The 14,257-nt window shown below is 42.9% G+C and overlaps 1 protein-coding gene and 1 long non-coding RNA gene across 3 annotated transcripts in view; one reads left to right on the top strand and one right to left on the bottom strand.

Moving 5' to 3' along the window:
• MME (membrane metalloendopeptidase) overlaps positions 1 to 12,229 on the bottom strand; it is an 89,991-nt gene extending 77,762 nt beyond the window's left edge. Inside the window, exons 1-2 of the mRNA XM_053309608.1 lie at positions 12,070 to 12,229; positions 5,802 to 5,837 (exon numbers count right to left, since the gene is read on the bottom strand). Of these exons, the coding sequence (XP_053165583.1) occupies positions 5,802 to 5,837; positions 12,070 to 12,229 (196 nt within the window). The remainder of the gene's footprint in view (positions 1 to 5,801; positions 5,838 to 12,069) is intronic.
• On the top strand, positions 7,674 to 12,600 carry LOC128350836 (uncharacterized). Of its 2 annotated transcripts, none has more exons than XR_008319468.1 (2): positions 7,674 to 7,721; positions 12,078 to 12,600. It is a non-coding gene; the product is annotated as an uncharacterized LOC128350836 (long non-coding RNA). The 2 variants fall into 2 exon arrangements; XR_008319467.1 differs by lacking the exon at positions 7,674 to 7,721 and adding an exon at positions 7,766 to 7,891.
• The last annotated feature ends 1,657 nt before the right edge of the window (positions 12,601 to 14,257 follow it).

Below are 14,257 nucleotides of genomic sequence, written 5' to 3'. Positions count from 1 at the left end.
TGTCTGGATAAAACAGATCAGTTAATATCACCTGTTTGACTGTGCAAACAAGAAATAATGATGATGATAACAACAACAACAACAATAAATAAATAAAAATTAATAATAATTAATAATTAAATTATTATTATTATTATTATTATTATTATTATTATTATTATTACCACCTTGTTGGCATTTTATATATATATATATTTTTTTCCGGTTAAGCGACATTTCTTCCAGTAACCCTGCAGTCTCCAGCCCTGGTTGCTCAACTGAAGATCTTGAGTCCTGTAGCCCACTTGCCACCAGATGTCCAGGGACTCCAGCACCTGGCGCGGTCCTTGTTGACCCGGGCAACAACTGATCCAGTATAGATTTATTAAAGTTAAACTTCACCATATTGTTAATGGGAGAGGCACTCTTCGTCTGGTTCCTCTGATGAGACCTCTCCAGTATGGTTGGACCTCTGGCATAGCTCTCACCTTCCTCAGAGCACACAAGCCCCACAACCACGCCAAGGTAGTGCTTCACTGGGGGAGGCAGTGCCTCACTGCTTAAGCTACTACATGCATAAGCCCCTGCATGGTCAATATTTGCACTACATAAGTAGAAAATCAGACATCACCAAGACCTGGCAATGGCTTAAGAATGGCAACTTGAAGAAAGAAACAGAGGGTTTAATACTGGCTGCACAAGAACAGGCACTAAGAACAAATACAATAAGAGCAAAAGTCGAAAAATCCACAACAAACAGCAAGTGCCGCCTTTGTAAAGAAGCAGATGAAACTGTGGACCACCTCATCAGCTGTTGTAAAAAGATCGCACAGACTGACTACAAAGAAAGGCATTACAAGGTAGCAGGGGTGATACACTGGAACATCTGCAAAAAATACAAGCTACCTGTAGCCAAAAATTGGTGGGACCATAAAATTGAAAAAGTGGTAGAAAATGAAGATGTAAAAATATTATGGGGCTTCTGACTACAAACAAACATCTACCACACAATACCCTGGATATAACTGTAGTCGAGAAGAAAGAAAAACAAGTCCCAGGTCCTTGGGAAGGACTCAATGTCTGGATAAAACAAACCAGTCAATAACACCTGTCTGACTGTGTAAACAACAACAACAACAACAACAATAATGGTGCTCGAACCCCTTCACTCCAGTTCTAAGACTCAGCTAGGCCTGAAACCAAAACAGTAAAGGCCTATGGAGAGGCCTCGCGTTACAATAGATAGACACTTTATTTACAGCCAATGGCCAAAACAAAACAACAACACATAATACATAGAAATACATAAACAATTGTTAACCAGTGAGTTCTTCACAGTCTTCATGAGGGGAGGGTCCGGAGCTAAAGAAATGCCTCTACAAGTGTTTGCACTCCACCCCCACCCCAACATTTATAATTCTAGGTAGAGCTGCTGATGGCTTAAGATAGCTCCCTCATTTTCTTATTGCGCAGCACAGAATAACTTTCCACCACATCTGGTTTAAACATTAAAAAAAAAAGTAAACAGTCCCCCAAACAAAACAAAATTTCTTCGTGTTAGCTTCCACACAGTTGCTGATTCCAAGAATGACAACCACAAATACAGTAATCATTCTGGGCGGATCCCATTGTTTAGTAACTTCATCTTGGTTCAGTCTTGTGGGAAATCTAACCCCAGATTTGAGTGTCAACCATTGGCAGTTTCATCCAGTGAGGTTAAAAGGACACTCAGAACCTTTTTCTACCCTAAATCTGTCTATAATGAAACTTGATACTGCTCTGTTGACGCCATCATGCTTGCCAGAGCAGTGAATAAAATGATACTGTGATACTAAAATGATACTGTGAATGTTCCTTTAAAAGATGTCCTTTTCTCATACAGAATGAGAATTGCACCTTTGAGGTGTTCAAAACCCAGATAATCAACCCTCATTGGGAGGGGGATCTCTCAGTGGCAGACTCCACCCTCCAACCTTTGCTTATTCATTATATACATTTTGAATGCCTGGAAAAACGTTAATAATATAATATCCTATTTGCAAGTAATCCTTGTTGGCTATTACTGCAGTGAAGAATACATTTTCACTCTGTAGACTGATTTCATTTCCTGATCCTATGCATGTTTATTTAGACATATATCCTGTCTAAATAAGAATGCACAGGATTGCAACTTCAGTGTCAAATTACTACTGTAATGCTTTTTGCATCCTTTGGGTCAGGAAACCAGAAGCCTTGACTGGCTAAACTAGATGACTGTCAAGATAGAAACAGTGGCACAAATTATTTTATAGTGCCAGAGCAGGGATCAGTTTCAAGTCCCCATTAATAACTACAGGGATGCTCCCTTTTCAAAAAGCAAGTGGTTTCCATAATAATGATTCAATTTTTGCTAGTTTTACTCTCAGAATTTGTCCCTGTCATTCAGCCTGCATGATTTGCTCCTTATTTGTTATAGAGATACATTCTTAATCCATCCAAACAATTCTTCTGATGAACCCATTTGTCGATCAAAGAACTATGGTATGGAAGACTGAATGCAGTTGACTCCTCAATAACCCCCAATTTGGCTACTGGAGAAACTGCAAGAACTGTTCATATTCAACTTGTGCTGTGCAATTACTTTTTTAAGTAGGTCCACTGCTTTAAGCAAAATTGATAGGAAAGCTGGTGTGTTATGTTATCATATGATATTTGTTTATGTTGCTTGTCATCACAGTGTCTTAATATGGGTTACCATTGTTCCTATATTACAGGCAGGAAATTCCATCTGATGAAGACTAGCCCATCTACAATCAATCACCAAATTCAGACGTAACAGGAAACTGGAGATCCCTTGACCTTCGGTTGCCTTGGATGCATGTCCGAATTCGGGAACCTGGAGTTGAAGGCATGAAGGGCCCTGTAGTTTTCCTCCCTGAGCTCCACTCTGAACCTTGGGAACCTCCAGCTCCGGTTCGGGCACCTCCAGCTCCGGTTCTGTGGCACCAGTGTTACACCAGAACGCTGGCACTGCGGTTTCCCTTTCGGCCCTACAAAACTGGAGTTGAGGGAGGATGCTTCTCCCTCACTCCGGCCCAACTGGCTGTGCATGTTGTTCTTCTGTCAAGAAGGAAGCCTGCACAGCCTTGCTGACTGCAGAGGGGCAGCACCTCTACATGCCTGAAAGCATGGGAGAGCGGGGGGGGGGGCGAGGTGGGGTGCGGACCCGCAGTTCCATGTTACAGCTGAAGGGGGCTAACGAGTAGTGACTCCAATCACCCAAGGCCAAGCCAAGCTATTATAGGACTGAGCTGAATGTTTATGGGTAAACATTTTTGGTTAAAAAAAGAGGAGCCCCTAGGAGCCTGATAGGCAGTGCTGGCACCAGAAAAAAAATATTGAAGGGAACACAGAAGGGGCATAGTGCATTTATGGGTGGGCAAGCTGTGTCCAACATATTAGATTTCTGAAACCATAATGGGGGAGGAGGTGGGGTGGCAAATGACTTGTTGGGGGTGCTTGTCCTTTGCCCCCACTCTAGAGCCGCCTTTTCTGATAGGGTCTCTGTAAGACATCATGCCTTTCGGGAATATTTCACATACTGTATATTGCCCCTCTCTGTAGATGCTTTGGTGCATTTTTTTTTTAAAAGAAGCCAGCCAATCAGGGAATCATGTAGCCTATGAGATGTAATGATATCATGCAGCTAATCAGAGCTGGTTATGCAATGACATTATGCCACCAAATCTGAGTGAGGGCAATGCTTCCTGCCCTCACTTTGAATGAAAACACATTATCACCCCACTTTGCAGGACATCCAAGTTATCACTGATATGAAGCAGAATGTTTCACAGGGAGCAAAAAATATTTCCATGAAAATTGCCCCTGATTTCTACTCAGCCTTACTTACACCTCTAAATGTTGTTAAACAGCAACTCCTTCCTATGATCAAAATCCGTAGTGTTATATCTTAATTACTTTCTGATTCAGGTTTAGAGTCTGTCAACTCAGACAGACAATGTTCATTCACAGCAGTAGTCCAACCTATTTCAGTGGCTCTGTTATAGAGCTATAACACTGCACTCCAGGTCTGTTGCTGACTCCTAAGACAGCCCTGGCACTGGTAAGAATGGGCAATAGCACCAACGGAGAAAACTGTGTAAGTGCTGCTTGCACTACTGACCGTTCATAGCAGCATCGGGACTTCCTTAAGAGACTACAGCCGCACCAGGGCAGAGCTTTACAGCTCCATAACACTGTACATCTGCAGACCAGTGATTACAGGTGGACCTCATTATCTGCGGTGGTTCCATTCCCACCAATTCCCATGGATAACAAAACGGTGGATAACGAGTTAATGAGTGAATTAGGATTGGGGAGGTTAGGTTCCTGGAGGGCAGGAAAAGACAGAAAAAAGGCAAAAAACAGCAGAGATAATTAAAATAAAGTGCTATACCATGCTCCGTGGGTCTCCATCTGTCCAGCAATGCCCCTCAAAACTGCCAATTTGCCCAATTTTCCACGAAAAATTATGGATTATTTTTTTAAAACCAGAAGAGTCACGAAATAGCTCCTTTAAGCAAAATGGTGGCTCAAAATGACCTTGAAGGTAATTTCCAGCCATCTAGGTACCGCAGATATGTGGGTTTTAACCCTTTCATATCACTGAATATTGAGGTTGGTTGTATATTCTCCAACTGCGGAAATGCAGAACGTATATAGCAGTACCACGAATAATGAGGTTTGCCTGTATTTGCATATTTGCAAAGCTAGCTATTTCTGAAAAGCTAATTTAAATCCCCATAATTGCAGAAGATGGATCATGTTCAGAACACCTGACATTACTCTCATAATGAGTGCTTTAATTAATTACTCAGCAAATTCTGATGTTTCTAGCCACATTTAATTTAATCAATTTATTTTAAGTGGCTTCAGTTGCGGAAGAGTAGAATTCATGAACTTATTAAACTTATTTAGATTATGGCTATGAACTATAACCAGTTTAAATCAGTAGATTAATCAACTAGAGTTGTGGAGGACTGGACCTTGAAGATCATCAGTTTGCACTTCCCATGATTTTGTGGCTTTTTTGGAGGGGTGTTGCTTTAGCAAAGGAGTGGTATGGGACATCTGATCTAGTTCAACTCCCTATCAAAATCTTAAGCCGGCTAGTTCCTCTAAAGTGGAATTCCTATCTGTCACAATAAAGGTGTACTGTTCCTTAAGTGCTCCAGGCACCTCTCTGCTGCTCTAAGCTGAGCCTGGCTTTAGTTCAGCCAAAGGCCATTGTGGCTGGGGGATGATGGGAGTTGTAGTCCAGCAACAGCAGGGGACCCAATTTTGAGAACCCCTGCTTTAGTTCCTTGCAATGGATTACTGCTAATATTCAAAACTGGTAGTGAATGAACCTACCCCTCAGTTTTAAAAGCAGTTTGCCACATGGGTGGAGGGTGGGGAAGAAGTTGCTGCTCAAGAAACACTATCTCAGAGTGAACCTCTGCTAACTTGGCAAAGAGGCACCTTTTAACGTGGTGATTCTCTTTATTTAGCAGGAAGAGAGTAACTGGCCCTATCCACCCCCAGCACAGTACCTCCAGTGACTGTTGCTGGTATCTACCTTGTGTTTCTTTTTAGATTGTGAGCCCTTTGGGGAAAGGGATCCATCTCATTTATTTATTATTTCTCTGTGTCAACCGCCCTGAGCCATTTCTGGAAGGTCGGTATAGAAATTGAATGAATGAATGAATGAATGATACCATACCTCTTATAGTATCCGAGATAAATTACATTCATAAACATAAATTAATATATTACACTAAACAGAAAACCGATATATATCTTACCTGATTTTATACAATCTGAACTTTTACAAACATGATCTGAAAAGAGAGAGAGAGAGAGAGAGAGATCATGGGATACATCCTTAATTATTTTGCTGCTCAGTATTTTGAACCTAGCTGATTAAAAAAAAGCACCAAATGAAATAAAGAAGCGGAGTGCCAATATACATATAAAACGGTTGCTGACTTACAGAAACTGGCTTACATACCACACGGTGCACTGCCCATGGAAGGGGTGTGTGCATGCGCAGCTTCTGCCGCAGCTGTGAGACTGTCCCTGATGCTAGTGGGGTTGATGGCTGCTGCATGTGCATTAAGCTGTACATTATCGTTCCTGTGCCACTCCTGCCATTATTCCCAATGCCAGAAACGGCACAGGAGCAAAGACATAGAAGATTATTGCGCATGCAGCAATCCCCCTGCTAGTGGTGAGGACAAGCTCTTGACAGCTGCAGAAGCTACGCAGGCCCATCCCCCTTCCACAGTCAGTGCGTGATACAGTATGTATGCTGCTGTTATCATAAAGCTATTTTATGAGAGCCTATGTGCTAATTACCTGTGGCACTGATACGATAACTACTTTTAGATTCCCACCCCCCTGCTATGACATATGCAGCTCAGTCCCATGCATTTTATTTGGATATAAGTACCTTGGAGTTTAATGGTGACTTCTCCCTGTAAGTCCTGCTCTAGACATGTGAGGGTAAAATCACATTGTAGATTTGTTTCCAAAGTGGCTGCCACTTGGAAAATAGTGAAGATCACTGATTTAACTCAGTATTCTTGAAACTGACTGACAATGGTTGGTCCAATGGTTGGTGTGAGGAGGTCTTGTGGTAGCAAGCATGACTTGTCCCCTTAGCTAAGCAGGGTCTACCCTGGTTGCATATGAATGGGAGACTAGAAGTGTGAGCACTGTCAGTTATTCCCCTCAGGGGATGGAGCCGCTTTGGGAAGAGCAGAAGGTCCCAAGTTCCCTCTCTGGCTTCTCCAAGATAGGGCTGAGAGAGATTCCTGCCTGCAACCTTAGAGAAGCTGCTGCCAGTCTGTGAAGACAATACTGAGCTAGCTAGACCAATGGTCTGACTCAGTATATGGCAGCTTCCTATGTTCCGAAGAGTTTCAGACAGAGATCTTTCTCAGCCCTACCTGGAGATCAACAGAAGGACCACAGCAAACTCGACCAGTTTGTCATTACCTCAGTGCCATCCTGTCTTACATTTGCTGCTTTTACCCATTTGAAGTTATGCCTGGGGTCTTCCTTGTTTGATCTATAGGGCTTTTTATTTATTTACATTTGTATTCCATCCTTCCCTCTAGAAGCATGGGGCAGTGACTGAGTTTCACAACAATCCCGTGAGGGAGTTTAGGCTGAAAAGGACTGCTTTGCTTCATAGCTGAATCTGAGAGGGCAGGGCCAGCGTGCTCACCAGGTGAAATAGGTGGTGGCCTAGGGTGCCAAGCAGGGAAGGGCACAGATGGCCTGGGTCACATGCTGGCCCGTGAGCCGAAAGTATAGTCCACTGGGGCATGGGTGCTTGCCTGCCGCTCTGTCGCTGATGGCCACAGCAACAAGGAGGATGAGGAGAACATTCAGCAGTGGTAGACGTTGCCACCATCTGCCCCCTTCACCCATACGTGCGCCCTGCAGGTGGGTACTTCCTGTCCGAGCAAGCGAGTAAGTGGGTAAATGAGCAGGCAAGTGGGTGAGTGATTGAGCGGTCACTCCCCATCCCCATCGCACACCCACTTGCTCTCCTTGCTGGCTGCCTCTGCTGCCCCTGCTGTGGAGCCAGCCTGCCACAGGAGATTCTAATTGGTAGCCAGCCTGCTGCAGCATATTATGATGACGTTGCCACAGCAAGCCAGCTGCCCTGGCAGCAGCAGGAGAGGCGGGTGGAGGCAGAGCACTGAAGAGAGCAAGTGAGTAGCCAAGCAAGCGACGGGGACTGCCCGCCTGCTTGAATCTGCTCATGTGGTATAGGTATTTATTTTATGAAAAGACCAAAGTACAGAGGGACTTTCTTAACCATTACATCAGAAGAAGTTTGATAATAGTTTGGGAAAGAAATAAGAAATACTTAGAAAACAAGGTACCTCTGTGGTTATCTCTGCTAGAAGCTGTTATGTGTAAAGAAGTGAATATGAAAACCAGATGGCCGACATATAATGAAGTGTTGAACAAGTGTGATAATAAATGGGAATTGAAAAAGGAGGAAGAACTAAAAGATAGCGTTACTAACTGGTTTCAATATTATCAGTTAAATGAGTTTTGTTTTTGTTTTTTTAAAATTGAAAATAGACTTTGAAGAGCGGAGATCAAAATTTGAAATAGAGTTATGTGAAAGTGATGTAAAACTAATTACCAAAATGTACAATCTGTTATGTGAAGAAACAAGAGATGAAGTGGCAAAATCAACAATGGTAAAGTGGGCACAAGATGTAGGTCATAATATCAACTTAGAGGCCTGGGAGAAGCTATGGAAGAAAGATCTTAAATTTACAGCGTGCTATAATTTAAAAGAAAAGTTTATAAAAATGATGTACAGGGGGTACTTAACACCTAAGAAACTAGCTTTGATGTATAAAAATGTATCTAATAAGTGCTGGAGATGTAAAGATAGCGAGGGGTCCTTTTACCACATGTGGTGGTCCTGCAGAGAGGTAAAGAGGTTTTGGGATATGATTTATGATGAACTTAAAAAGATTTTTAAATGTGTATTTCATAAGAGACCTGAATCCTTTCTGTTGGGCATAACTGATGAAGAAATCTCGAAAGAAAATAGAAATTTATTTCTATATCTTACGGTGGCGGCTAGAATGATTCTTGCTCAGAAATGGAGTTCTGCGGAAATTCCAGCAAAACCTACTGTATTAGTAAGAGATAGTCATATACAGTAGAAAACTTTGTAGAAGATTGGAAACCCTTTTTGCAGTATATGAAAAACAATGTGAATTTGGATTTATTAACGGGGGTTGAAATGTAAAAATAACAGTTGGGGAATTTGTTGTAGTAATGAAACTAATAGATTACTATGGTGATGAAAACAAGGACTAGGACATAATAACTAGATATATAAATATGAAGAAAATATTTACATGAGAACAAATATGGATGTTTTAGTATAACTATGTTGAAAGATGAACTGGAAGTCACTTTGATATGCAGAAAACTAATAAAAATAAAGTTGGGGGGGGGAGAATCTGCCCATGTGGTAAATTTGCATTTGCCCATGTGGGCGAAGGCGATGGGGGGCACTATTTATTTATTTATTTATTTATTTATTTATTTATTTGTTGTTCTTGTTATTATTATTATTAATTACATGTATAAACCACCCCATCCAGAGGCAGTTTATAAATGTAAAGCCAGGCTTTGCCTGGGGCACCAGAAATCCTTGGGCCGCCCCTGTGAGAGGGTTTCTCATGCTCATGCCCCACTACACAGGGGCATAACTATCATAGGGCAAGGGGAGACAGTTGTCTGGGGGCCCACAGCCTTGGGGGAGCCCCCAGAGGCAAGTCACATGACTGACTCCCCCAGCTGTGCACCTGCCCGGGCTTCCTTCAGTTGTATTCATCCTTCGAAAATGATGTGAGTGTTAAGACCTGGAGCTACCAGAACAGCAGGTCTTTCTCTAGTCCCATTAAATGACTGGCATCGTCCACAATTTACAAAACCTTTTTAAAAATAATTTAGGACTATGTTCTATTGTGGCACATATGTATGTGTATGTGTATGTGTGTATTAAAAGCTATGCTTTTTGTTACCACTATTCCGCCTCATTTAAGATTTCTTTACTTCATGAGCTGAGCTTCAGTGAGGGGGGGCATTTTAAAATTTTGTCTCTGGGCCCACTCCAACCTTGCTACGCCCCTGACTACACTGCACTAGCATTGCTACAAAAACGTAAGTTTCGACATGATTCCTGGTCACACATTTTTCTGTGTCAGTCTTCCATGATGCAGAAAGGCTCGAACCTAGTCCTTCTGGAGTCTTACAACCTCAACCATCACCTCTCCTGGGTGTCCAGGTCTTGACGAGCATTCCCTGTAACAAGCATTCCCAGATGTTGCTGACTACAACTCCCATCATCCACAGTTGCAGTTCCCTTTGGCTGGGGATTATGGGAATTGTGCTCAACAACTAGGAATCCCTGTTACAAGGAACGAAGGTCCAGACCCAGAAAGAGTTACTTTTACAAGTTGCACAGAACCAGAAACTCTACTAGATGAGACTTGGATCAGTACAGCACTATGATCAGAAAAGATGCACCTGGAGCTTTTTTAGATGGCACCTTTACTGCAGCTTTACTTTGGGAGGGTGGGTGTGCATTCATGCATTGGCCAGATTTACTCCCCAAGTCTGTGCGATATTTCAGAGAGCACTTCACACATGATTCGGGTTTCCCCATCCGTATTGGAACCTAGCCCGATTTATGTCCAGGGTAAAACAAATCTTGTGGTAGCAAGTCTTGTGGTACCAAGCATGAATTGTCCCCTTTGCTAAGCAGGGTCTGCCCTGGTTGCATATGAATGGGAGACTACATGTGTGAGCACTACAAGATATTCCCCTTAGGGGATGGAGCCGCTCTGGGAAGAGCATCTGCATGCTTGCATACAGAAGGTTCCAAGTTCTCTCCCTGGCATCTCCAGGAGAGGGCTGAGAGAGATTCCTGCCTGCAGCCTTGGAGAAGCCTCTGCCAATCTGCATAGACAATACTGAGCTAGATGGACCAATGGTCTGACTTGCTACATGACAGCTTCCTATAGGTCGGAGTATCCGTTATGCCCCAAATAAAGCCTGTTTTCTGAAAAGCCTCCTGGTGAACTTCTATACAACTCTTGAAGATACAGGAGCCCTCTCGGTGTATGGAACTAGCAATCTTAATTTCATATATAATTCAAGAAAATTAGGTAAAAAGGTAAAATGTACCATCAAGTCGATTCCGACTCCTGGCGCCCACAGAGCCCTATGGTTTTCTTTTGGTAGAATACAGGAGGGGTTTACCATTGCCGCCTTCCACGCAGTATGAGACGATGCCTTTCAGCATCTTCCTATATCGCTGCTGCCCGATATAGGTGTTTCCCATAGTCTGGGAAACATACTAGCAGGGATTTGAACCGGCAACCTTCTGCTTGTTAGTCAAGCATTTCCCCACTGCGCCAATTAGGATTAGAAAATTATTATTTTGATTCCTCCACCCCTCCTGGTTCTTTTATACATTTGTTTATTTTAAAGCCATGTAGCCTTCAGCTTAATCACATTATATGGCCCTGCATATGTGTTTTTAAGCATAAAATTGGAGTCTTAATTAAACTTACTGCTGTTTACATTAAAGCGCGCACACACACAAACACACACACGGGGCGGGGGCGGTTAAACAACATGATTAATGTCATGTTAGATTTGGCCCTTAGTGAGCAATTATTATAGACACAGTTTTATATGTCTAAATAGGCAGGTAGGTTACGTTTGTTTGGGGTTTTTTTGTACTTGTCATCATACTGAGTCTGGCAGGCAACTATTTCAGATTTTTCCAGTAGAGACATTGTTGTTGTTTTTACCAGCATCACAGTCACAATGCAGGCAAGGCTAAGCACTCTGGAAGTCCCACTGATGTGCCAGATGACCCAGTGGGGCTTGCAATTGCTCCTTTTTGTTGGAGCATGCTCTGTTTTAATAGTGTAGCCTATTTAAAGTCTGCAAATTATTTTTACATTCTGTAAAAATTATAGAAACCTCACAAGTTTTCATAGTGCAGCCATTCTCAAAAAAAACCCTCTATGGATCAGCAACTTTTATGCATAACTTATTATAAAAAGTATATCATGTAGTTTTTAAAAAGTATTTAAAACATTGGGGCCATAAGAGAAACATGGACTGCTTTCTAGTTTAGTAGCTGAAGTGGCAAAAATGGCCCAACTTGCAAGCTCAGGTGTATTAAAATCTTTTACCAGGGTATTCTAATCAATCCCTTCTTGGTGTGATTGTAGCACATTCACTATCCCTTGCATTTCATGCTTTTAAAAGACCCCCAAGACTCTCCTGTTCTCACAAGCTTTTAATAACTGTTTTATACTATTGTTTTTATTAGGTCTTTTAGTATTTGAATCTGCGTTGACTTTTAAATATTATTTTAAATTTTGTACACTGCCTAGAGAGGTACATATCAGGAGGTATTAAAAATATGATAAATAAATAAATAAATAAATAAATAAATAATAAACCTTTGCCCCTGAAATGATAGTTTAATGAGTTTTTTCTTACCATCATAGGTCGCATACAGAATGATCATGGTGATGGCTACGATTGCAAGGAGAATGACCACAACAGCGAGTCCGATTTCCAAGGCGCTGCATCGCAGTTTTTTCTTTTGTTTTGGAGAGTTCATTTCAGTTATATCCATCTGACTTTCTGACTTGCCCATAACCCAGAGTCTGGAAAGAAGGAGGAGGAGAAAGCACAGTTATTGAAATCAGAAAAGAATGGAAATTTCAAGTTCCTCCTACCTAACAAGGGCTATTTTTTTCCCCAGTGAAGAGGAAACATGGATTTTTTTTAAAAAAAGCACAAAACTGTTAGTCATGACAATACATTGACACACTGTGTTGTAACTTACAATTTGCAGTGCGATGTGGTTCTTACTCACACAGAGTGGCTAAAAAGGGAATGAAAACAAACCAACAGTTGGTTTTATTGCTAACATATCTAATTTAATTGCATGCCCTGGTACAAGAGTTCACAAACAAGTGAAATGCAGCTGACAGCGTTTGAATAAAAATTAACTTAACCTTTCAATCTTTGATCTCCTGCCAATGGTCAGAAGTATTTTCTTTTGCCTCTCTTGGGTTTTTAAAAGTAATTCCAGCAATTAATAATTGAAGTCTTTAAGGTGATGACTCCAGTAGTATCTAAGGGATGGGGAAATAGTTCTAAACTGTATCCAAAGTATTAATTTTAGTACGAACTGGAACAGAATCATGCTAGCCTGTACACAGACTGGTAGTCTGACTCAGTATAAGGTCCTCCCTCCCCAACTGATACCACAGAGTGACAGGGACCATCTTGCTCTGAGGGGAGGACAGAGACACACAGATTGTGGAGCTGCCACCCTCCAGCTCCCATGTTCCAGCTGAGGTGGCCCCTCCCTCCCCAAATGCTACCACAGAGGGACCAAGGACCATCTTCCTCTGAAGGGAGGAGATGAGAGAGACACATGGGACTGTGGAGCTGCTACCACCCAGCTCCCTTATTCCAGCTGAGGTCACGAAGAAAACTCAGCACCAAGGGCTCACAGGCTTAAAAACTGTAACTGTGAGAGTGCCCAGAGACCATCTTGTTTTGAGGGGAAGAGAGGAGAGTCAGGGTGAGGAGCTGCCTCCATCCATCTACCCTATTTCATTGGAGATGGGCCCTCCCTCCCCCAACTGGGTGACCAGCAACCATATTGATTTGAGGGGAGGAGAGAAGTAGGGATGTGCACGTTCGGCAGTCCTTCTACAGACCACAGAACCGGTTTGGAAGTACAGCACCGAACCAGTTGGAGGTATGTTCGAACCAGTTTGGAGTCGGCGGGGGTTACTTTAAGGAGCAGGGTGGGTGCTCACCATCCCTGCCGCATTTGCCCCACCAGCGCGCTCCCGAAAATCATTGACGCGGGGTGGCAGCGTAGCTCCTTGCCACCCCAGTCAGCATCGTACTGGAAGTAGACAGTGCATGTGCGCATGTCATGCACGCACACATGCAAAGGGGGCAGGGCCCAGAATCCACAGAGCCCAGCCGAGCTCTTAGGAGCTCATTCCTAGGCAAGCAGCACTCACTGCTGGAATTACATTCATTTTGAGGAAGCGAAATGACCGCTATCCTAGCAGCGAGGGCTGCTTGCCTAGAAATGAGCTCCGGAGAGCTCGTGGTGCCCCCCCCCCGCTTGAAATTGTTTTGGGGGATGTCCGGGGCTGGGGGCGAGGGAGGTGACCCCTTTACTAACTGCTGGTCTGGGAAACTGCGTGCAAAGAATGTACTGATCCATGACTCCAAAAACACTGAAAAACACTGCTCTATTGTGTGTATTTTTAAATTAGGTTTTGTTTTTTAGCAAGAGCAGCCACATACGTATTCTCAGGGACAGATTTTCAGAAGGCATAGTGGACGCACAGGGAAGGGGAGATCAGTGAAAATTGCTCCTCCCCCATTGCATGTGCTAAATGTTTTCCAGCTTGCACAGTGTTAGTCTGGATGTCAGCCACTGAACAGAAAAGCAGCTGGAATGGGGGAGGGAAGCCCACTTCCCCCTGATCCTCCCTTCAAGACTCTAGCTTCCACAGCTGCTTTTGGTTAAAGAAAATGTTGGGTGGGGTAGGTGGAAATAAATGTGATTATATGTACTTTGGACGTAAGAAACAGGAGATAATGGCCCTGCTAGCCTGCTCTAGGATGGAAATTCCACATATATGGT

The sequence above is a fragment of the Hemicordylus capensis genome, chromosome 3 (assembly GCF_027244095.1).
Source record: "Hemicordylus capensis ecotype Gifberg chromosome 3, rHemCap1.1.pri, whole genome shotgun sequence".
Classification (NCBI taxonomy): domain Eukaryota; kingdom Metazoa; phylum Chordata; class Lepidosauria; order Squamata; family Cordylidae; genus Hemicordylus; species Hemicordylus capensis.
The sequence above is the reverse complement of the archived record's forward strand: the minus strand, read 5'-3'. Positions and strand labels throughout refer to the sequence as shown.